Source organism: Saccostrea cucullata, unplaced genomic scaffold (genome assembly GCF_032062105.1).
Source record: "Saccostrea cucullata isolate Sc308-1 unplaced genomic scaffold, CSIRO_AGI_Scuc_v1 ctg681, whole genome shotgun sequence".
Lineage (NCBI taxonomy): Eukaryota > Metazoa > Mollusca > Bivalvia > Ostreida > Ostreidae > Saccostrea > Saccostrea cuccullata.
In genome coordinates this window covers 213,913-240,000 of record NW_026926145.1, presented here as the reverse complement: position 1 = coordinate 240,000, position 26,088 = coordinate 213,913, and the positions used below count along the sequence as shown (strand labels likewise).

General features: G+C 34.0%; 2 protein-coding genes across 2 annotated transcripts in view; one reads left to right on the top strand and one right to left on the bottom strand.

Annotated features, from left to right (window-relative positions):
• LOC134270925 (uncharacterized) overlaps positions 1 to 16,063 on the bottom strand; it is a 40,367-nt gene extending 24,304 nt beyond the window's left edge. The window contains exons 1-7 of the mRNA XM_062753179.1: positions 15,846 to 16,063; positions 14,232 to 14,286; positions 12,301 to 12,368; positions 3,484 to 3,647; positions 3,067 to 3,264; positions 1,719 to 2,003; positions 597 to 866 (exon numbers count right to left, since the gene is read on the bottom strand). Of these exons, the coding sequence (XP_062609163.1) occupies positions 597 to 866; positions 1,719 to 2,003; positions 3,067 to 3,264; positions 3,484 to 3,647; positions 12,301 to 12,368; positions 14,232 to 14,267 (1,021 nt within the window). The 5' untranslated portion in view covers positions 14,268 to 14,286; positions 15,846 to 16,063. The remainder of the gene's footprint in view (positions 1 to 596; positions 867 to 1,718; positions 2,004 to 3,066; positions 3,265 to 3,483; positions 3,648 to 12,300; positions 12,369 to 14,231; positions 14,287 to 15,845) is intronic.
• The window catches only part of LOC134270927 (uncharacterized), a 120,232-nt gene that overhangs the window by 6,178 nt on the left and 87,966 nt on the right, over positions 1 to 26,088 (top strand). The gene's annotated exons all lie outside the window — the stretch shown is intronic.

Genomic DNA, 26,088 nt, shown 5'->3' with positions numbered 1-26,088 from the left:
GAACACAGTTCACCAACATTCGTTTGTTAGCTAGAATTTAAATTGCTGAAAATACACGTATGTGACCATTTTAGTTTTTTTTTTTTTCATTTTCACTCAACAATCAACTTTATTTTATGTAACATTTTGCTTTATAATTTACATTGAAGAAGTTCAAGAAGATAGATAAGATGGAGAGCACCTCCCTGCATATAAACTGCAGAACTCTTGAACTCTTTTAACCCATTTGCAGAATGCAAGATCACTTTTATTTTTGACTCAAACAAGTTTTCTTCAGCTGTCTGTGTTCACTTTTACTCACATTTTCTTAAACATTCAAAAATCAAAAGTCAATACACTTTGTTTTTCTTATTTTGAGATTTGCATGAATATCTGAGTTTGTCCATCCCTATATTGGTCTGTCACAGAATAGTATCTGGGTAATAAACCCTCTGTATGGATTCTAACTATTTTTACCAGTCATTACAACTTGTACAAAAGATAAACATACATTTATTCTTGAAAGCCAAAACCGTTCTCTTAGAATATCAAAGGGCAAGGAATGTGAAATTCACAAATTTAGCCTATCGATTAACTTCTGAACAATAAAAACAAACCTGGTACTTCAACATAAGCTGGTTCACTCTCCTGACTAGCCCTGTACTGGTTAAATGCGGTGACAGTGATGGTGTAATTCTTCAGCGTCTCTAAGTTATATATAATGAGTGAATCTGTTGTAGAGTTTAAAGTTAGAAGAACATCATCACATTGGATGTGAACAGTGTAACCAATGATAGACGTGTCCTTGACTGGTGAAGTCCAGCTGACGTTTACAGCACTGGTGTTCACGACTTGAACATGAACTTGTTTAGGCCTCCCAGGGGGGTCTGTGGAAGAGACTTTGTAAAATGAATTATACATTCATCCTAAAAATTACATATATATTTGAAAACAAGAAGTCTGTGAGATAATGCTCATTAATAATACCCCCGCTCTAATGTGAATATACATTATCATGTTGATACGCACAAGTTTATTTACGGGCAGATGCATGGAGAAATAGGAAGTTAACATCAAATTTGAACAAAATTTTATTCCATCATATTGTATGCCTCAATTAATTAAGTATGTGTAAAACTTCAAGCATCTGCAATGACTAAGTTGCTGGGAAAACTGAGACAAAAATTTGTTATGTATGGTATGTACAGATGCATGGATAAACAGGAAGTTGACAACAGATTAGAACAACAAGAGGCCTATGGGCCACATTACTCACCTGAGTAACTTTGGCCATTCTGTTATCTAACAGATTTCCCTTTGTAATACCTATCTTGACCTTGCCGAATCCCAAAGGGTCAAGATTAGAACAATTTAGATTCTACAATACCCTAAGATGCTTCCACGTAAGTTTCAGCTTTTCTGGCCCAGTGGTTCTTAAAAAGAAGATTTCTAAAGTTTTTTTTCTACCCTGCCCTACCCCTTGGGGACATGATTTGAACAATCTTGAATCTACACTGCCTCAGGATAAGTCAATATAAATAATGAAATTTTAATTACTGTTGACAAACACCGATACAGACAAACAAGGGTTAAACAGTATAGCCCCCTCTCCTTCTAAGCAGGGGTATAACTATATTATTGAAGAATCTAGTTTGTTCCCCCTTTGAATCTCAAAGGGTAGTGATTGTAATACTCACAAGTTCAGCCAATTGATTAATTTCTGAACAATAAATACAAACCTGGTAATTCTACATAAGCTGGTTCACCTTGCTGACTAGCCCTGTACTGGTTAAATGCAGTGAGAGTGATGGTGTAATTCTTCTTCACCTCTAAGTTAGATATGATGAGTGAATTTTTTGTGGAGTTCTGAGTTAGAATGTTATCACCACACTGGATGTGAACAGTGTAACCAATGATAGATGTGTCCTTGACTGGTGAAGTCCAGCTGACATTTACAGCACTGGTGTTCACGACTTGAACATGAACTTGTTCAGGCCTCCCAGGTGGGTCTGTGGAAGAGACCACTTTGTAAAATAAATTATACATTCATCCTAAAAAAAATATATGAAAATAAGAGGACCACACATGATTTAGTTCTATCTTACTGATACATGTATGTGGATTCATGATACTTTTGGGCTGGAATAAAATAATAATTGATAACTTCAACAAATTTGATTTACTGTTGATATAAAATGTTATATATTTAACTTGCATAATGTTGGCAAATTTTGGCCATGTTTGATATGAGAAGAAATTAGTTTCTGTTTAAATTCTTACCTTTGACATTAAACTAGAACTGTCCAAACGGGACAAAATACCCCCGCTGGGTTTTTTCAGAGGCAAGGTTTTCCATAATAAAGATATGTATCACACATGAATTATGAAATTTTTCTTCCAGTGACCTTGAAATTCCCCAAATGACCTTGGGTCAAGGTCATGACATACCCTTGGGTCATGGGCAATCTTTGTGTGAAATGAGAACCTTCCAAGTTTATCCATAAAAAAGATATGGACCGGACACGAATTATGAACTTTTTCTTCCAGTGACCTTGAAGTTCACCAAATGACCTTGGGTCAAGGTCATGACACACCCTTGGGTCATGGGCAATCTTTGTGTGAAATGAGAACCTACCAAGTTTATCCATAAGAAAGATATGGACCGGACACGAATTATGAACTTTTTCTTCTAGTGACCTTGAAGTTCCCCAAATGACCTTTGGTCAAGGTCATGACATACCCTTGGGTCATGGGCAATCTTTGTGTGAAATGAGAACTACCAAGTTTATCCATAAAAAAGATATGGACTGGACACGAATTATGAACTTTTTCTTCCAGTGACCTTGAACTTCCCCAAATGACCTTGGGTCAAGGTCATGACACACCCTTAGGTCATGGGCAATCTTTGTGTGGAGTAGTAGATTCTAATGTCCCTCCATAAGAAAGATATGGACCGGACACGTTTGCACAGACAGACGGACAGCTAGACAGATGGACTGACGAACAAGGTGATTCCTATATACCCCCCCAAACTTTGTTTGTGGGGGATATAATAAAGGATTTTAATCTATTTTTAAAAGATCTAACCTTTCTTAGGAGTGCACTTTGGAGAAGTAAAGATGTTCCACGTCAAAGACTCTGGACAACGTACAACAACATCCCCCTCCAGCTGGTATCCACGTAAACACTTGGCGGCACACACAGCATACACCTCCACTGACACAGACCACACATCGATGGGACATTCCCAGTAACCGTTACTTATGTTAGGCAGCGAACCACAAGCTAAAAAGACATACACCATACCTGTATGTATGCATTTTATCAAAGATGGATTAAGAATTAATTAAAATAGTCAAAGATTAACCTAATGTAAAGTATTCAATATTAAGATTGATAGAGTATAAGGGGGGGGGGGGGGGGGGGAGAAAAATTGATTAAGTAATATGAACACACTGTGAGTCTTGCTTTACCTGTAACAGTAATATCTATATGTACACTTACTTGGATATGAGCCTGTGCCTGGATATGACCATGGATACATTTTTACCCCGTCCACAATGATTCCCTGTCTATTCTGACCCTCACAATGATCAGAGATTTCATACTTTCTCCCACGAACGTAATAGTGACAAATAAATGGGTCTCCGGGATTAGTCCTTCCGATGCTAAAAATTAAATTGCAATCATCTTTTAACTTACTCCTTTATATTTTATTTGACTCCTTTTTGGACAAGTTTTTAAAAAATTTGGCATTCTTATCAAAGAGCATTTCAAACAAATTACAACAATCAAGTAAATGTTGTTCATATAATAATAAATAGGTATATTGAGCAATGTCATATAAATTGGCTATTCCCTGTTTCATCCAGAAAATGTGTTTCATTTCATTTCTTTCAACTCTTAGTAATTTATAGATAATTGATAATTGTTCTTTAAAAATCTGTGAGTAAACATTCAGAAAAAAACTACCAGTATCATGCTGGAAAGTTTAAGTCCATGGCATTATCGAACCGACCATTACCCTGTGTATATGTTTACAATGCTTTCATTCCTATAACTCTTTTTAATACTGGAAAAAGGAAATCAACACTAGGAACAATTAATTAGCAAACAATGCAAGAACTTTTCTCTGTGACCTAATATGCATTTAAAATGAGGAAGTAGAGATTATACAAAAAAAACAGCAGAACCACGAGCCTCAACAGACAACAGAGTTTGATTTCAACATACTCTCTAAAGCATACCACCTTTATCATGCACACTACTTATGTTGCTTTGTTACAAGAATACTAAAAGCAAGAACAACATATCTAATCACATCTAAACATCGGTAATCAAACATAACAGAGCTCAGCTCTGTGACCCACACTAAGCTAATAATCTATCTGTGTGCAAGCATCCCTCAACACAACACACTTATGCAATGTTGGTCTGATAGGGCTTTCAGTTATGGGTATTCAGGAATAAACTTGTTTTAAATATTTTAATTAAACACACATCAAGACAAGAGGCCCAGGGGCCACATCACTCACCTGAGCAACTTACTAGGTAAAAGCAAAAAATAGTTCAGTATTGAAAAGTTTAAATATATTATAAAAATGGGTTCTGGGGAGGGGGGTATTTAAACAAACTTAAATCTACAATTCCTTAGAATGCTTTTATGACACATTATGGTTTTGTTGTTTATAAGATGAAAATTTTTATTGATATAGCCTTTGTATTCATTTGACCACTTTATGGCTCCTCTGTTCTCCTGAATTTCAAATATGCATTACCTTTTTTATGCTTATATATTGATGATCAATCATCACGATGGTTTTTCTGAAGAATTTTAATGATTTTTACCATGCATTCCTATCTAAAACCTTGATCACCCATTGTGGCCACACCCTTGCCCAAGGGGTCACAAACAAAATTAAAGCTTCCCTTTCATAAGATGCTTCTGCATGAGTTTCATCTTTCCTGGCCAAGTGATTCTTGAGAAGAAGATTTTTAAAGATTTTTCCTATGTATTCCTATGTTGAATTTTGATACCCCATTGTGGCCCCACCCTACCCCCGGGGGTCATGATTTGAACAAATTTGAATCTTCACTACCTGAGGATGATTCCACGAGTTTCATCTTTCCTGGCCTAGTGGTTCTGGAGAAGAAGATTTTTAAAGATTTTTCCTATGTATTCTTACATTGAATTTTGATACCCCATTGTGGCCCCACCCTACCCCCGGGGGTTATGATTTGAATAAATTTGAATCAATACTACCAGAGGATGATTCCACATGAGTTTCATCTTTCCTGGCTTAGTGGTTCTTGAGAAGAAGATTTTTAAAAGATGCCATTAATTTTTCACTAATTCATGATTATCTCCCCTTGGAAGAGAAGGTGGCCCTTCATTTGAACAAACTTGAATCCCCTTTACCCAATGATACAGTAAAACTCGTTTAGTACGAACACGGATATAGCGAATTCACGGACATAGCGAAGTTTTTCTGGGTCCCCGGCAAAATTCTTAACAAATCTTTATAAAAATTTACGGTTATAACGAACTCTGATATAACGAATTTACGGATATAGCGAACTGATTTTGAGTCCCGTTGAGGTTAAATATAATAAAATTTACATCTTTTATAACGAACTTTCAAAGATTATAAAAAAGTGATAAATTGAACTGACTTTATTTCCTTTTTAGCATTTGTATCTAAAATTCAATTCATAATAAAACTTTAGTTATCTAAGATATGTTTTGTAATATTTGCTTCCCTGACATATTTGGTAGTAATATTTCAAGGAAAACATGCATATTGTGAATTCGCTATAACGGTTACACAAATTCGTTATACGGATATAATGAATTAAAGATATAGCAAATTAAATTCACAGGTCCCAAGGACTTCGCTATAACCGAGTTTTACTGTACTTTGTGGTAAGTTTGGTTGAAATTGGCCTAGTGGTTCTTGAGATGAAGATGAAAATGTGAAAAGTTAACGACGACGACAACGATGATGACAACAACGACTACAACAATGACAGACAACGGACAAATTTTGATCAGAAAAGCTAAAAAAGAAGAAAAAAAAACATGTCGTTGTTCTTAAACATTGAAAAAAAAACTTAATGTAATCTAAAGTAATCATAAGTAATCATGATTACATGATGGGAAAGTAATCAGATGTAATTGATTACTTTAAAAAAGTCTGTAATCAGCTTGTAATCGATTACTTTTAAAATCCAAAATAATTGTCGTTCAGTCAATTACTTTTGAAAGTAATCGACCCCGACATAGTACATTGGTTTAATACCCTGGTGCAGAAAAGAAGATTTTTTAAGAATTTATGCATTTTCACTATATAATCAAAAGAGTCCCTTCCTAACGCCAGAACCCCCAACCCAGGGGCAATGAAATTCACAATTTTGGAAGAGACAGCCTTCTTCAACATAACTATGTACTTGTTTACTTTATTTCATACTCAGGAGCAGAGAAGATAATTTTCAAAAAAATAATTCATTTTCACTATATAATCTTTATAGCCCTGCCCTAGCACTAAAACTCCTGACCCTGGGGCCATGATATTCACAATTTTGGAAGAGGCAGCCTTATTCAACATAACTATGCACTTGGTTAGTTTATTTAATTCCCACAAACAGAGAAGAAGAATTTCAAAGAATTTATGCAATTTCACTGTATAAACTATAAAGCCCCGCCCTGCCACTAGAACCCCTGACCCTGGGGCCATGAAACTCACAATTTTGGAAGAGGCAATCATTTTCAACTTAACAATGCACTTGGTGAGTTTATTTAATGCCCAGGAGCATAGAAGAAGAATTTCAAAGAATTTATGCATTTTCATGATATAATCTATATAAGCCCCACCCTAGCACTAGAACCCCTGACCCTGGGGCCATGAATTTCACAATTTTGGAGGACGACTCAATGCTGATTACAATCATACCAAAAGTTTGACTGCTTGATGTCCAGGAGTAAAGAAGAAGATTTTTAAAGATTGCACTAAATTTAGTGGTTTTGGCCCCCCCCCCAGGCCCCAGTGGAGCAGGGACCATGAAATTCACAATTTTGTTCCCCTTCACCTACAAATGCTATATGCCAAAATTGGTTGAAATTGGTTCAGCGGTTTCAGAGAAGAAACTGAAAATGTTCAAACGTTAACACACGACAACGGACAAAAACGGAGAGCAATAGAAATGAGGATCCAATTCAGCATCTGAAGCAAGTATGAAGGATTTTTCCCTTGATGCTTTGTCCATGCCGTTGGTATAGGAATAGTGCTTGAATTACATTGAAATGAATCTGCTCCAAACATTTTTACCTGATCACTTATCAGAAAAGTGTAGTTCAAATCCAGCATCTGAAGAAACTCTAGAAGAGTAAATCCTCTGATGCTTCATTCAAGTACTGCGCATCAATAAATGCATCTTCAATGAAAAAAATGGTTATCCTAAGGCTTATAGTCACTTTTGAATGAAACTGCTCCAAAAAAGTTATCCTGGTCACTTATTCAGAAAATGTATGTAAGATCCAGCATCCAAAGCGAATCAAGTAGTGTACATCCTTAGATGTATCATCAATGCAAGTTTGGTCAACATAGGGCTTCTAGTTACTTTAGAATGAACCAGCTCCAAAAACTTGAATAAGGTCACTCATTCAGAATGCAAAAGCCAGAGTCAACATTCAACACAAGTCTAGTAGTGTGCACCAACCCTTAGATATATCATCCATGTAAGTTTGGTTAACATAGGGCTTAATTATAATTCTTTAGAATGAACCAGCTCCAAAAACTTGAACCTGTTCATTCATCCTAGAAATGTCAGACTCAGAATCTAAAACAAATCTGTTAGAGTGAAGTAAATGTCAAGTATGTAATTAATTTTTTTCTCCTTCTGTTTTATCTCTATACCGTAAATCTGGAAATTTTTACGTCGATTTTATTTTGCGAATTCGGGTCAAAATGGTGTCGATTAATTTTTACGTTTCAAAATTTTGCGAATTACCACTGCTTTGTTTAAATTTTCTTATTGGTAATTAATTTTTAAGAAAAATATTTTTGCGAATGCAATGAACTCGCAAATTTGCTAAAAATTTATCTACAGCAAAAATTTCCAGATTTACGGTAGGTGTCATTTTAAGCTCTACTGGTCAGAGACCAGAAGAGCTTATGCGATAGTAATGCGTCCGGCATCCGTCCGTCTGTCTGTCTGTAAACAATTTTTTCAAAATGCTACACCTCCTACAGTTTTGGTCTGATTTCAATATAACTTGGCACACAAGTAGACTACACTAAGATACATAATTCTGTGCATCGATATTCGATTTCGATGAGCGGTGTTGCCTTTGTTACTAAAAATAGAAATTTCTCTGAAATACTTTTAAGAGCCATTCTCTGTAATGACTTGAAATTTTATATAGGAGCTGTGGCACGCATAGTCTCAGAATTTCTCCAAACTCTCTATGATAAAAGTCTTTGATACCCTTAACTAAAATCAGGCAAAAATTGGTTGCTATGTGTTATAGTTACCATGGCAACATGTCTAAAAGTTTAAAAAATGACATTTTTTACCATGTTTAGAGCCCAATAATTAACATTTGCGGCAAAGCAAACAATTGGCATTGACTGTTTCCAAAAGTTGAAGGCCTGTTGCCTCAAATGCATGATAAACAGGTTTGGTAAATCAACTATTACATACGTAACTATGGTAACAAATTATTAAAAAGTAAAAAAAATATTCATTGAATTTTATAAAGTCATACACGTAAAAACAAAATGCAATTATAGGATGAAATGTGATCAAATAATAGAGAAAAGAGCCTTGAAACATATACCAAGAACAAATTATGATATTTCAGTTTGGTTGGCAATGGTTGCCAAGGTTTTTATAGAACAGAGAGCCTTCAAATTTACACTCTGTATGTTTAAATCTGATCCTATCTTTTAAGAAAGCACATTTCCTCATAACTAATGATCAATTTTTAAAGATGTTGGTGTGGTCCTTATTTTCCCATTTAAAAAAATTTAGATCGGATTCTTTAAATAGAGCATTGCTATGGAAATAAGCAGAAAAAATATGCTTAAAAATCTGAAAAATATTTTGTTACCTTGGATACGTACCCTCAAATGTAGATTCCCAAAACTTTTATGATTGATATTTATAAACAGCTGACCTGACTTTTAATTTTGACTATCATCCAATCTCTAACTGGATGCAAGAAGCTGGCACACAGGGTTTAATATTGATATAAAGTTCACAAAATCGAACATTTTCCCTTCTTGGTAACCATAGCAACAGTGTTGTTTTCTTCGTCAAGTTTTATCAATATATGATATTCAACTTCAGTTCTAACAGATAAGTACTATTCAAGCTGAGTCCTTTAATTTGTTTCTTGATTATATGGCAATTTGATTCTTAATGCAGCAAATAATAATTCACTTTTAAGCACTGGTACTTTGTTTCCTTGGTAACACTGCAAAGTAGCAATTATACCCAATATTTCTTATGGTTTTGGTGTTGCAAGGTCCTAAGGATGTATATTTGCCAGTCTTAAATTTTCAAGTTTTTCCTCAAGACAGTAGCATTAACCCAATCTTAGTTACTGGTTTTGCATGGTTACACTATGTTACCATGGCAACCATTAAAGTTATTTATAGAATAATATTGCTTATACTTATGTACTTAAGGTCAAACATTTTCATTGTTTTTCTTAAGTCGTTGATTGAGTTTGAGCATGTAACACCTACCATTAGTGAATATGGAGTGTTTTTCAGCATATATCAGCATTTTAAATGTATTCTAAATGTACCCTTGGTTACCACTTACTTAGAGATGTATTCTAAACAGTTTCTTTACAGTATAAGTAACATCAAGGTGTCATGTTTTTGTGAGAATGGTTTGTTTGCTTTTTCTAGTTTTTCAAACTTTTCCGGCTGTTGCCATAGCAACCGAGACACTTAGCAACGAAATTTTGTTTGATATTTGTTTCTGGTGTCAAGTACTAAGCATGGGTGAAGTTTCATCAAAATTGGTGACCATGCGTGGCAACGAAGTTTAAGTGGTTACAGAGAATGGTTATTAAAATGTAACTCCTCCTACAGTTTTGGTCTGATTTCAATATAACTTGGCACACAAGTAGACTACACTAAGATATATAATTCTGTGTATCGATTTTTGATTTTGATGAACGGTGTTGCCTTTGTTTCTAAAAATAGAAATTTCTCTGAAATGCTTTCAAAATGCTACACCTCCTACAGTTTTGGTCTGATTTCAATATAACTTGGCACACAAGTAGACTACACTAAGATACATAATTTTGTGGATCAATTTTTGATTTCAATGAATGGTGTTGCCTTTGTTTCTAAAAATAGAAATTTCTCTGAAATGCTTTCAATATGCTACATCTCCTACAGTTTTGGTCTGATTTCAATATAACTTGGCACACGAGTAGACTACACTAAGATACACAATTCTGTTTATCGATTTTTGATTTCGAGGAATGATGTTGCCATGGTTACTAAAATTGAAAATACTCTAAAAGTTTATTTAAAGCTACTCCTACAGCTGTAGTCTTATTGCAGTATCTTGCCACAAAAAGAGCTCAATCAAGCATCATTATTCTATTTATTGCTGTTGTAAAGTTTCAAGTCCCAACTGCCACTTTTGTCTTCATTTGTTATAAATACAAACCAGTAGAGCTTCAGTCTCGAAAGAGACTTCTTGTCTTTTGTCAAATAATTTATTCTCTGATGTGAAAAAAAACAAATGTATTTCAGTATCTACACTAAGAACATAAAGAGATTTAATCAAGCATCATTATTCTATTGTAAAGTTTTAAGTCCCAACTACTACTTTTGTCTTCATTTGTTATAGGTACAAACCAGTAGAGCTTCAGTCTCGACAGAGACTTCTGGTTTGAAAAATAAGCATAATACACAACTATGGAATAACTTGATCAAAACAAAACACACAATGACATCTCTAATATCCCACTATCAGGACTGAATCACCATCAAACAGGATGGATAACTGATAAACCATCTCATACACTGAACATCTCACAATCTGAACCAGTGATTTACAATCTCAGAAAGAGAACATCTCAAAAACTGAACCAGCAATTTACAATTTCAGAAACAGAACATCTCACAATCTGAACCAGCGATTTACAATCTCACACACTGAACATCTCACAATCTGAACCAGAGAATTACAATCTCAGAAACAGAATATCTCACAATCTGAACCAGTGATTTACAATCTCATACACTGAACATCTCACAATCTGAACCAGTGATTTACAATCTCATACACTAAACATCTCACAATCTGAGCCAGTGATTTACAATCTTAGGACTGAACATCTCACAATCTGAACCATTGATTTACAATCTCAGAACTGACTCGCCCTCAAACAGGATGGATAACTGATAAACCATCTCATACACTGAACATCTCACAATCTGAACCAGTGATTTACAATCTTAGGACTGAACATCTCACAGTCTGAACCATTGATTTACAATCTCAGAACTGACTCGCCCTCAAACAGGATGGATATTAACTGATAAACCATCTCATACACTGAACATCTCACAATCTGAACCAGTGATTTACAATCTTAGGACTGAACATCTCACAGTCTGAACCATTGATTTACAATCTCAGAACTGACTCGCCCTCAAACAGGATGGATAACTGATAAACCATCTCATACACTGAACATCTCACAATCTGAACCAGTGATTTACAATCTTAGGACTGAACATCTCACAATCTGAACCATTGATTTACAATCTCAGAACTGACTCGCCCTCAAACAGGATGGATAACTGATAAACCATCTCATACACTGAACATCTCACAATCTAAACCAGTGATTTACAATCTTAGGACTGAACATCTCACAATCTGAACCATTGATTTACAATCTCAGAACTGACTCGCCCTCAAACAGGATGGATAACTGATAAACCATCTCATACACTGAACATCTCACAATCTGAACCAGTGATTTACAATCTTAGGACTGAACATCTCACAGTCTGAACCATTGATTTACAATCTCAGAACTGACTTGCCCTCAAACAGGATGGATAACTGATAAACCATCTCATACACTGAACATCTCACAATCTGAACCAGTGATTTACAATCTTAGGACTGAACATCTCACAGTCTGAACCAGTGATTTACAACTTCAGAAACAGAACATCTCAAAAACTGAACAAGTGATTCAACATTTAGCAAAATGAACAACTGATTTTTTATCTAGATTAAAGAGTTTATTGACCATCTCAAAGACAAATTAAGACTTACTATCTTCCAGTCTCGCCTTTAACCACTTGGTAACGCTTTACTCTGGGATCTGCTTCTACCATTAAAACCTTTAATAATAATAAAATACATAACTATGTAGTATTGAACATAAATGGTCAAATGCATTTTCTTTAAAAAATTCAAATATAACACCTTAAAATGGGCCACATCGGTAATCAGAGACTGTGGCAGGAAAACCTCAGAAATTGGTTTATTAAGGAAAAGTTTACAATCCAAAAAAAGTGTACCATGACCAATCATGGTTTTGCTATTTTGTTGGGATACTTTGCATAGATTTTTAAACTATTTTCCTATGTCTATGTAAAACTTTGGCATCTGAAGCAAATTTGAGAGTTTTCTATCCCCCGGGGCCTTGTGCAAGTTTGGTTTATACAAACTGTTATATACCTTATATGCTTTTTATAATATGATCAATTATGGCTTTGCTTTTCTTGAGAAGAAGATTTTTGAAGAATTTTCCTACATATTTCATGTTAAACTTTATCGGCCACTGTGGTTTGCCTATAGGGGTCATAGTTTTGGAACAAACTTGAATCTAAAACTAACATTTTCATGCTTCCACATAAATATGATCAATTATGGCTTTGTTATTCTTGAGAAGAAGATTTTTAAAGAATTTTCCTACATATTTCTATGTTAAACTTTGGTTGGCCATTTTACCTGCCATCAACCAGAAAATGGGTCATGATTCAGAACAAACTTGGTATGTGCACTCCTGACGATGTATTCCATATAAATTTGGTAAATTATGGCTTTGCTAGTTACTTGCAAAGATTTTTAAAGAATTTTCCTATATATTTCTATGTAAAACTTTAGGTCAGATTGTGCATCCGCATGCCCTGGGGTCATGATTTGAAAAAATTTGAATCTACACTACCTGAAGTATGCTTGCCATTTGGTAAATATGATCTTATAGCTCTGCTATTCTTGGAAGAAGATTTTTAAAGAATTTTTAACCTTTCTATGTTAAACTTTGGAAAATTGTAGGCAGACCCCTGGGGGTCATCATTTGAACAAATTTGAATCTACACTACATGACAATGCTTCCATATAAATATGATCAATTATGGCTTTGTTATTCTTGAGAAGAAGATTTTTAAATAATTTTACTATATATTTCTATGTAAAACTTTAGGTCAGCCATTGTGGCATCCCAAGCAATCCCTGGGGGTCTTGATGTTGAACAAACTTGAACTACACTATAGTTACTTGGAAATGAAACTTGCCCAAAAACTTTAATCTTTCCTGGAACAGTGGTTCTTTAGAAGAAGATTTTTAAAACATACCATTAAATTTTCATTAATTCCCATAGGGCTTATAGTCCCCTTGAATGAGGGCTACACCAAAATTGCACCAAAAATGTTAATGCTCCAAAACATTAACCCAAGGATACTTTGTGGCAAGTTTGGCATCTGAAACTTTGACTGGTACAATAAAACACAATGTGAAAAGTTTCCAGCGGTCTAATCAATATAGACATAGAAGACTTAAAATGACAAAATGTGATCCAAAAAACTCAACCTTAACCCGAGCCTTCGGCTCAGGTGAGCTAAAAAAATCAAATATATCACCTTCAAATGAAGAAAAACAAGATGTGTTTACAAAACATTGATGCCCCCATATGACAGCATAGGTCATGAAGGTAAAAGTTTCAATGTTCAAGGTCAATTGGTCAATTATGTTAGTATCCAAAGAAATTTCTTGTCACAAGGTATACTTGAGGAATATGAAAGCCATAGTTCCAATTTCCAATTAATCAAAAAGTTATGGGCAAGGTAGAAGTTTTTGTGGATAAACAAACCAACAGACAGATGGACAGGGCAAAAAATATATGTTCCAAAATCTTTGATTCCGTTGGCATTAAAAATCTATTATCAAGCTCAATCCAATATTTAAGAAAAAAAACTTACCATTGTCAGAATCAATCCAATCACCATTTTCATCATTACTTTTTTTCACAGTATTCTAAAAATTTAAAAGAAGTACATGTACATCATAAAAAAATTATGCATTTTCTTTAACATTTTTAAATATAACTATTGTAATACCCTTACATTTATTGGGAAAAACATTATTGTTTTTTTATTTACATGAAAAATGTTAATGTTTTTTTAAATCATGTTTTATGCATTCAGTTATGCTACCATGTGAAAATTTCATGATTTAAAAGTATTCTTACAATTTTATAGAGGAAAAACAACAATTTGTGAAAATTTTTCAATAAAGAGTCAATAAAAGATTTAGTGATCTACAGTAGTCAAGATTTTTCCATATTTTGGCTTGGCCTCATATGTCTATTGACCATATCACCTTAAAGGTCTGAGCAACATCCTTTAATGTGTGACGACCTCATATTAAGATGCATCAGCTTAGAATATAAACTTTGATTATTTTAGACCTTATAATATTGTGGAACCATCAATTCTTGAGGGGCCCAATTTCATGAATTTTGCGGGTCACCCTTTAAAAATCAAAAATTTTACATTTACATTTATTTTGTTAACATATTCATATATTGAATCTTCAGTGTACACAAGTTACCCACCAAAATATGTATGTCCCGAAAGAACCAACAAAAATATGCTTATACATGAACATTGCCCCCTTGAATTACCGGTAAAATGATTCCATGTTTTTTTTTGTTTAGCATCCATGTTCACCCTAGTTTCTGACATCAAACATCAAAAGAGAAAACAAAATCAGGAGTCCTGAAATGAAAGTTTTGTCAAAACCTATGAATTCTGTCTTTTTCTCCATTGAATGCATTGACCTGTCCACATTATTTCATATTAGGTATATTATAAGCAGTCAATGCCTTGATTTTGTTAAGGAATACACCTTTCAACAAGGAAGATATATTTAAGAAATAAAATCCTATGAATGTCATTTTATGAGTATTAAGTCTGTTTTATTTTTTGGCTTCTATGTTATTTGCAAAATTGAACATGTAGGTAGGTTTTTGAAAAAAAAATATGTGAATGCTAATCAGAGAAAAAACTTGGAATGGCCTTACAAACCATGCAGACATGAAAAAAGCTAACAGACAAACAGACTTACAGATGGACAGGAATGAATTCCAATACATAATTCATCCCATCTTACGATATGTATATATAAAAACTTTACTATGCATCAGTTACATGACTTATTAATCTCCAAAACAAATCAAAATGTAGAATGAGTTGCAATGACAAGGTGTGAATCTCTCAAATCACAACAAACTGGGCCCTTGGGTTGAAAGTGAAATGTAAAATCTTATAGTATATCTGCGTGCATATTATGTACACATACCTTTCATGGAAATGTGAGCAGAATAAAATTTGACACAAGGAACATAAAATTACAAATATTTCATGTATTTTTTAACAATGAACACTATTCCTGAAATTTCCTCCATCTCAGGATAAAACTGGGAGGAAGTGCTCATGCAATGATATACTGACAATATTAAAATAACAATACAATGAAAACAAATGCATCAACAGAATACAACAGAGTATACATGCACCACTTAATGTACTTACATAAAGCAGCATTGAATTCATGAACATGCTATCTGTTACAATTTGTTATAACTCCCAGGGTCCTGTTGGGGGAATAAACAGAGGTGTTCCCCTCAGTCAGCTGTTTTCTCCTTCCATGAGCAAGTCGGTTTGACACGGCATGATTTCAGTCTTCCTGTTCATGACTTCCAGTTCTCAGCTGACCCTGGCAAGCAGGAAACATATAGCTCTGGAATTATATTCCTGTATTGAAAAAAAACAAAAACAGAGAAATATTTTTAGGTCAAATAAACAAAGCATTAAATACTGCAGCAATATGACATATTGTGTATCATAAAAGTTTTATAGTCGAGCTAACAATACTAAGTATTTAACTTGTTTAATAGAATGCATTTCAATCATTTTAACTATGTTATTCCATACATGTCAAATACCATGGAAACCCAAATTCAATAAAACAGATTTTCTTCTGTTGTCAAAATATGCAACATATATTAGTTAGACATGTTAAATGTGAAGGTTGTGCTTGTTTTACTTCAGAGATAAATTAATGTCATTTTGTTTAGCTTTGCAAAAAGACATGTGTAGATGAGATTGTTAGAGGGAAATAGATGCAAATAACATAGTGTTTTCACAGAAAGACTGCAGTGAATTTTCTAAATTTGTTGAAAAGGAAATGAACATATACTGACATAGCATTATCAAGGTTTAACCATGCAAGGTTCAATGGCAACAATTTGGGGGAAGGGGTTGGAAATTTTTGCACACAATTAAAAGCAATGTTTATTACATATTTTTATACTGAGTGTTTTATATTAAACATAAATTATTTGCAGTCAATATATTTTGGAACACCACCTGTCTTCTATGGAAAGCCAACGGGTTCAAAATTCCAACTCTGTAATTCTTAAAATGTACACATGTAAATCTGAATTTGTAAATTGTAAATCTTAATTTCATAATCTTTAAATTGTTTTTTTTTCACAATTTGTTAGTTGTATCTATCCATGCGTAATTTGACAAGTGTAAAAATGTAAATGCAAGTTTTGCCGATGCTCTCGTGTAATTCGTAGACTTGTGTACGATTTGTCAACTTGTGAAATGTACTTTCGTGATTTGTCAATTATGCAAAGTTGCATTATTAAGACGAAAGGGGGTGCTATAGGGGTGGCAGGTTTATTCGTTGCTTAACAATTTAATCACTTCACCAATGCGTCCAGCAATGCACCAGACCTAAGAATTATTGACGCGACTGGCCCAGGATAGACAAGAGTGGAAGAAGTTTGTTGCTGCCCTACAAACCACAGGGTGTAAAGGACTACGATGATGATGAATGCGTCCTACCAGGCAAAAATATAAAGAAAGGCTGCTGAAATGTTTATAAATTAATTTCATGTCTGTCTTTAAGACTGTTTGTAAATAAAAATGTATTAACAGGGGTATACTCTAGTAAAAACTCCCAACAATCCTGAATAATTTTCGAGTTTAACATTAATTTTTTGAAAGCCTTTTCTGTAGTGTTAATGGCAGATTCGGTTTGTTGAGGGTGGTTGGGGCCGGGTTATAGAGGCCAAGATCGACCCCAATGAATCTTATAAAGTAAAACAATCAAGAAATAACCTCAGAACCCCTTTTCAGAAGTTATGGACCTCTCGTTAATAAGTAGAAGAGTCATATAAATATTTGAAACAGCTTATCAACAATAATTGTCCATCATCCCCCCCCCCCCCCCCCTGCACACAGTGACACACACACGATTTTTTTTTTTGCCTTTGGATTAATTTTTTTAGTGGACATGAAGCTTCTCCCTCATGTTGAAAATATACATGTATTGACAGCTAGACCCATTCATGTCTTTGTAAAGTACACATTAGTTTGTATATACGGAATATTCAAATTAAAATTATTTGAAGTGATCATATATTAAGTACATGTACATAGTTTTTCTTTTTCTTCCAAACAGGTGACTATTTTTGCGTTTACAAATAATCATAAATATATTTTATAATGTTTCGTCAGATTTAAGACTAACACACTACTAGAAAGGGAGGGTCCTTCTCTTTGCACCACTCATTGAGTTTGTATACATTAATCATTAATGATTTTATAGAGCCGAAGACATCCCAGACGGTATGGAGCATCTCAGTTTTGTTGGGTTACATATAGTTTATTTCATGCATCCTCATCAAACAAAATGAAGTTCAGAAAAAAAGGCTTCCGTGCCTTGGGCCCTACGATCACACAAAAACAGAACACGTGAAAAATCTAGTCCTCATGCATGTAGCAACGTTTTTGAAAGGGGCACCGAAAAATAATTGACACTTTTATCTGAAAACCCTGGGGGAAGGTGTGGTATATGGTTCTTACTTTTTCACAAGACAATTCGATCCATAGTTATAATGGGTTTTGATTAGGGATGTCAAATCGGTCAATTTTTGATACTCGGTTACTCGGACGTTTTTCCGATCGAGTACCCGGGTACTCGGTAAAAGTCTAAATAAATATGAACAAGTTAATTGATAACTGTAAAACATTAAAATAAAACCACATGGTCTGATGGTGGGAAGTTTACCTGTAAATGTGTTGTAACAATTATGATAACTTTGTGTCCGACGAAATTTAATCTAACATTTTTTAGTCCAATTTATTTATCAGATAAATACGAGAAATAAAATCATAAATGGCTCACAGTGGTTTTGTTTAAAAAAATAATCTGTTCCCGAATTGTAATGTAACTCTATCAATGCGTTTGACATCCAAGTGATAAGTCGTCAGAGCTACATGTACAGTATCAACTTGATCAAGTTCTCCTATAGCAGAGCGGATTTACGATCTTCGTACACTTTTCGATCCTAGATTTCGTAAAATTACGAGACGGTATGATGTAGTTTGGTGCAACGATGGACATAAGATTTTTAAAACCTTTGCATTCAACCATTTCCATTAATTGGCACGTAATCAAACGCATCCATATCAACAATCGCAAGTGCAATATTATCTGTCTCTTTCCCCGAACATCTACGGCTTCTGGAGAATTGACAAAATTATCTAATTTATTTAAACATAATAGACCTTCAACGATGTTCAATGAAAACAAATAATTAGAGCAAACTAAACATAAGGGTAGAAGACAGCCGAAGGTGAGAAAAGCCAGGTAGGTAGCAGGTGCTTGGGATGGGGTAATTGAAAAAAGTAATTGTAATTGGCTGTAATTAATTACATTTTTTGAAGTAATTGCAAGTAATTTGTAATTGAACATTTTTTCAATTACATGTAATTGTAATTTAATTAATTACACTGAATAAATACCATGTAATTTCAATTACTTTTTCAATTACATTCAATTACTTTTATTATATGATACACATGTACATGAATTCAAATGATATACTGTCACCACTACCTCCCCATTTTACTACGTTTTTTTATTGCAAAACATATCCTCAATCCTTCAATTTTACAGATTGAAGTTAATCTAGTTTCTTTCTATTTAATATACAATTTTATAAAAAAAAAAATTTTTTTTTCATGTTTATCTGAATTTTGCACCACCCTTCCTAGGTCTATTCAGCTATGAAATACACATTTATTATATTTCAATCTTAAGTTTGTTGCTTGGTCACTACAGAATATGTGTGTCAAGAAAAATAGAAAAGGAATGTGTGTCATTAATTAAGTTCTCTCTTGTTGATAAGAGATAATTGTCCTGCAGATCACAGGTGTAAATTGCAATCAAAACAAATCAACTCCTCTAAAGAGGTATTCATATGATTAATAAGACAAAGCCACCGCATGGGGATAATTATTTCAATTTCAAATGCTTTGCTAGTTTGAGAAAAGAAACACCTTCAATTTGATAATTATTTTAATGTCTAAACAGAATTTTATGAATGAATTTTGTATCTGAAAAAGTTTTGTTCTGTACAAATATTATTTATGAAGTAAAAATATTCTGCAGAAATAGCAATATCAGGAGTTTTAGATTAACTTCAAAAGAAATATTTAATTTTTACAGTTGTGACATATTACACTCTATTGAAATACCCCCTGTTTAATCAAATATCATATCACATGCAGTTTGTGTACATGTAGGGTTTGTGTGGAGGAAAATGCATCAAACTGATCCCAAGTAGTTCTTCAGTGTTTTGTTAATAAAAGTTAAAATTTAAATCACAAGTATACAAATGGCTTTAACATACTATTTCTTGTATTTTTGTGCAGCGATCTGCTTTATGAATGATCCCTCTTCTGTATAATATTATTCAATGACAAGGATTATAGGATTTTCCAAAAAAATTGAAATGTAATTTGTAATTTAATTAATTACTTTTGTAAAGTAATTGTAATTTAATTAATTACATGTCTTAGAAAGCCTGTAATTTAATTGTAATTTAATTGAAGAAAAAGTCAAAGTAATTGTAATTTAATTAATTAATTACTTAAAGTAATTGACCCCATCCCTGGCTTGGTCACGGTAATTACTGTATATAAACACTGCCACAGGCGATAACGGTCATTTAGAGGCTCAGGAAATCCTAATTACTGTATATACAAGTGCAATGATTATTTTACGTGTAAAACCAATATTTTAATGCATTAATAAATAAGCTTAGAAATATTTAAAAATATACATCCGAGTAACCGAGTACAGATTTTAGTATTCGATACTCGGACGTTCGATCGAGTACGGTTAACCGGGTACTCGTTGATATCCCTAGTTTTGATACTAAATTACAGTAAAACATGTTCGAGAAAAAGGGGGAGTGTGCCGAGTCTTTTCTTGATAATACTAGAAAAAAAAATTTCGGGTTCTATTCCCTATCTCCGTGTGCTGATATATCTCCCCCAAAATGTAGTTATTAATTATATAAACTGAAGCACATAGAAATGACTTTGGACCCCCCTCCCCTCCCCCCCCCCCCACCCCCACGCAAACCACTCATTTTTTTGCTTGTCGAAGAATTTTTGGTTTGGAATATTTTGACTGAGGTGCACCTCCCCTTACAGAAAAAACTAATAGAAACTAATAGAAACTTATAAGTGTTTTATAATCCATTTATTAGCAATTTATAAGTCACTTATAAGTTTTGAAATTTACTTATAAGTGTACTATAAGTCAAAGTAAGTGTAAGTGAGGAACAGATTTCGTTAATACTTCACTTATAAGTAAAGATGAGCTACATATCAGTGAATATTTCACTTATACCTCACTTATAAGTGAAGATCAGTATGGTATGAGCAAGTATAAGTGTGGACTTTGAATTTTTACCCTACACTAGACTTCTCTCAAGGAGCACTATGGGTATTCAAGGTAGCCAATCAGAAAGTTTGTCTCTGCAGAGATCAGCAACAAGAATTTGAAACCAAGTTTGTGTCTGTGAGAGGATGTTGGAGATTTTAGATTTATTTTGAGTATGCCTTCCCATCAGGTACAACAAGTAGGTTCTATTAACATCATCTCTCTATTTTAATTTCCTTTGCCTGAAATTTTGAATCAATTGACTCAGTTGCTTTCAGATTTCATATATATATTAAATCTTGTTGCCTTCTTGTTTAACATCTTGTTTGTAAACTGAATTACTGAATGTATGCATCATCAAAGGAATATGTCATATGAAAAGGATTTTTTTTCATAAAATTTTTACTTGATTATTTCATCTAAAGTGCAAATACATGTGTATATGTAAAAAATAGCTTTGAACATATCATGCAACCCCTGCATGGTTGGAAGTTCTGTTCTAAATTAAGATCTTACAGGTAGTGTTGTACTTCACTTATAAGTGACTTATAAATGACTTATAGATGACTAATACTTCATAGAGTATGAAGGGTTAATGCTTGACTTATAAGTCACTTATAAGTGACTATACTTGCATAAAGTATAAGTGGCTAATACTGGCTTATAAGTGACTTATAAGTCACTTTCAGCCAGTTATAGGTCCAGCAGCTCATTTGCATATAAAATCCTAATATGCATCCTCCTTATTAGTCACTTATAAGTTAAATGTATCAGTGAAGTGTAAGTCCAGAATAAACAACTTATAAGTAAAAGAATAAATCACTTATAAGTCACTTATCAGAAATTTCTGTAAGGGTCGTCCCCCTTTGGAAAAAATTCCCAAGATCTGCGTCTGCCTTGTGTACCGGTATATATGAGAAAAGTATTGTGTGTTTAGATCCCCAATCTTTTCTGTATTAAACTTAAATCTTATTTGTAAACAGCATAAGAGACCATCTAAAGGCATAATATGCATGCATATTACAAAACTCAGTTGGTTTAGGATCTTTTTTAGCTTTGGGGTGAAATGACTTGCCATCCTTATAGTGCCTTCTTTCGTCTTAATATGCAACCTTGCATAATTTACAAATCACGCAAGTACATTTCATAAGTTGACAAATTGCAAGTCTACGAATTACACGTGATCATTGACATAACTTGCATCAATTGGCATTCTTACACTTTTCAATTTATGCTGGATAATTTACAGTTAACAAATTGTGAAAGACCATTTGAGAAATTATGAAATTAAGATTTACAATTTAAAAATTCAGGTTTACAAGTGTACATTTTAAAAATTACAGAGTTGGTATTTTCAACCAGTTGGCTTTCCATAGTCTTCAAGCTATGTTGACTGTTGCTACATTCTATTAGAGGATTGTGCTTGTTAACAAAAGTTCCTTAACAAATCAGATTCAGCTTATTTATATTGAAAACTGAAAAAGTATGATGATAAAACTGATATACCCCTAGGGCAATATACTTCTCGACCAGGAAAACCTTTGCTACAATGTAGATGATCAAAAGACACAATATTATTGTTTAAATTTCCATTTCTAACAGCCCAAAGTAAAGGGACTATATTTGTATTTTCAGATTTTAAATTTTATGGGTATACTTTATACATTTACAACCATGTTATGTTTTTGTTAATGTGCAAAAAACTTTGAAGTGACAAGATATGCCTATACATTTGTAATTAAAAACTTACTCAATTCATCCACTCAGAAACTTTCAAAATCTAAAATCATTTCTAACTAAGATAAAACCTGTTGAAAACATGGCATTTATCTATAAATTGCTGCATCAAATTATTGTCTATGCTTACTTATCTATTTGGATTAAAATTAAAAACTACTGCAATATTATTAAAATACTGTCACAAAGAAGAGGATATTCAATTGACTAGAGATTTCCAACTGGTAAAGGATTTCCATCCGGTAAGGGCCATTGAAACTTGGCCTGAGTAGCAAAGTCAATAGAATACCTGACCAGTGATACAGGGCTCCTGGGTTTGATTGGTGCTGTTGGCCACTCCTCTTGGGTCCTGCCAGGGGCAAATAAGAACTTTGGTTGTGTCTTTGAGGGTGAAAACAAATGAAAATGAGAAGAATGTAATGGTTCAGGCCGTGGATATTGGCTGGGGTATAGCTTAGTCGGTAGAGCACATGACTAGTGATGCAAGGGTCCCAGGTTCAATTCCTGGTCCAGTCATACATTTTCTCCTGTCCTGATTCAACTTAATATGTGCCCTGAAGAGAACACTAGAGAATTTATCTGCCTGCAGCTACATGACCTATATGGTCACAGACAATGAAACCTGTCAGTCTGCCAGATTTCCTATCCTTAAATTAAAGGCTTAAAAGCCTGAAGACATCAATCTACCCAGGTTCTCTCCTGGCAAGTCTTTACCTATCATTCTGATTCTGACCAGCTGTTGACGGCAACAAGGAGAAAATGAATGTATAGACCAGACTTGAGTTTTACTAAACCAGGATTCAAACTATGTCAACTCGTGACCAAAAGGCAAAAGTCAAATCATGATCAATATTCTAGATGCCCATGAAGGCTGTGTAAAATTACGTCCTTTAGATCCTGTGAATCAACAGAAGAAAATAAAACGAGCACAATTTGCCATATCAACCACAAGCCTGCATCAACTGAAAACCTCAAAGGAAAAAAAGTATAGAAGTTATAAATAAAGTTTTAACTTACCTTAATTATTCATTGGTTATTTTGCCATACTTTTTATGATCCCCGTCATCTAAGACTGTCAGACCCAGAAACTGAACTTGACTTGTGAAGTTTGTAAAATATTTCTGACAGCAACTTTCCTCGTTGGCTAACCACCAGTCTCTTGGGTATTACTAAATAAAGTACGCTAGACCAGGGGCATATATACTATTAGTACATATTGTAAAATATCATTGCAATAGGTCTATATATCAAATATAATATTCGCGTGTTTCTCAACTTAAACTTGGAGAGGCCGGCCTCACTTGTTTTGGACCGGAAACTCGATGATTATTAGGCCTAATTGAATCCCGATCCCGATTGTTTTCAATTTGTTTTTAGAAAATATATATTAATTAAGGAACGGCACTAATTTCAATTAGATTTTATCGCCAGTTTTTACTAATAAGTTATATTAAATAACTTGTTCTTTATTTTTTTAAAATTATCTTTTTGTTTAACAAATGAAACAGTTCATAAGTAGTATCATAAAAGTTCTATCTAGATACATAAACATTTTTTTTAAATATGTTTTACGGTGTGACCGTTGGGGCGAGCGCAGTTACGTACTATCATAAACCTAAACATGTTCTGCCTATTATTCAAGAAAAAGAAAGAAAAAAGAAAACAATAAAAAGAAATCACTTCCCAAGCATCGGGATCGAGATTCTGAACTTCTCGGAAGTTCCCGACAAAATCGGAAATGCCCGAACTGTTAAAGTGACGAAAGTATGACGTCAGATAAGACGCAAACGAATATTTTTATGGCATGGTGATTGCAATATTTCCATTTCTAATTTTTTTTTTCTCTGTGATAACTGTTTGAAAGTTGGGGGGATTTATTTCTTGATAATCCTGCCAAAATGTAAATTAGGTAGGTCGATAGGTCAGCAGCTAAGGAGGCCTAATAGGCTAATACGTATGCAAATCTCGTGCGCATCTGTCTCTGTGTCTGACGCTAAGGAGGCCAACTATGCATGTAAATCTCGTGCGGCTGCCTTTGTGTTTGACGTCAGTGTGCGAGGACTATTGAAATTGGCATGGAAGTCCTCGAGTAATTTAAATACATTAGTCTATAATTTAATGTCTAAGTCTACAATTTTATTCCACAATGAAATGGAAATATAAGGAATCACTGTCTAGTTATGAGAGTATGCCAGGGACATCAACAATAATGGAAAACATGGAATAATTTTAGCATAACGGTGCCCGTTATGCAAATTATCCCATGTTTCCCACTATTGTTGATGCCCTGGCATACTCTCAAAACTAGACAGTGATTCCTTAATTAAATCGTTGTTTGTAATTTTTTTTCAAGTAAGTTGTTGCTATGTTTTTGCCATCGTGTTGCTATGCACCGCAAAGGATTATTGGGAGTTTGGAATTTTTTCACGTGGACTCATAAAAATTTCAAATCAATGTGCAGATTTCAACCTGAATTTCCTATGTTATACACGTTAGTCTATTGAGCTTGCCACGCGAGCGGCGTTTCGCGCCGCCTCGCTGCGCTCGCTAATATATTTACGGTGTGACCGTTGGGGCGAGCGCAGTTGTACCATGAAAAACACTCTAGAAATTGATCAGCCACTTCAAACATCAAGCCGCACGAGACATCTCGACTAGCTGTGACGTCACACGACGTCACGGAGCTCGTCGGAGCTTATGGAGACAGCCGAGCGTCTGTTTGAAACTACAGCACGGCGGGGAATCTACGTCATCGTACGGGATTAGGACACACAAAAATGGAGGACAAATGCTCCGCTTCGATGTAAGAAATTGATATTTTTGCACTTATAAAGAATGGCTATTAAATCAGTATCCTGCCTAAAGTATGCCAAAGAACGTTAACTACAATATATATTGTACGTTTATTCCTGATAGAATCTTATTGCTCCAAACACTTCGACACAGTTTGAAAACAAGTGAGAAAAACCCGGGATGTGGGGCACACATTTTTTAAAATTCGACCTATTATTCGCATGTCCAGATGAACTAGACATTTTATTCTTCCGCGTTTACACTAGAACTAATATTTTAAAAAATCCAGATTTGTTTAATAATTTATTATGCTTTGATTAACCAAGAAAAAAGTATAAATCATTTTGTTTTAAGAAATGATGTAGGGCACACCAACACTAAAACGGATATGGGACACACAATAAGTTACTTTCAAATTGAAATATCGAGCATTCATATCTTGATGTTTCCATTTAAATGACTGCTGTTAGATAGTATATAAACAATAACCTGTAA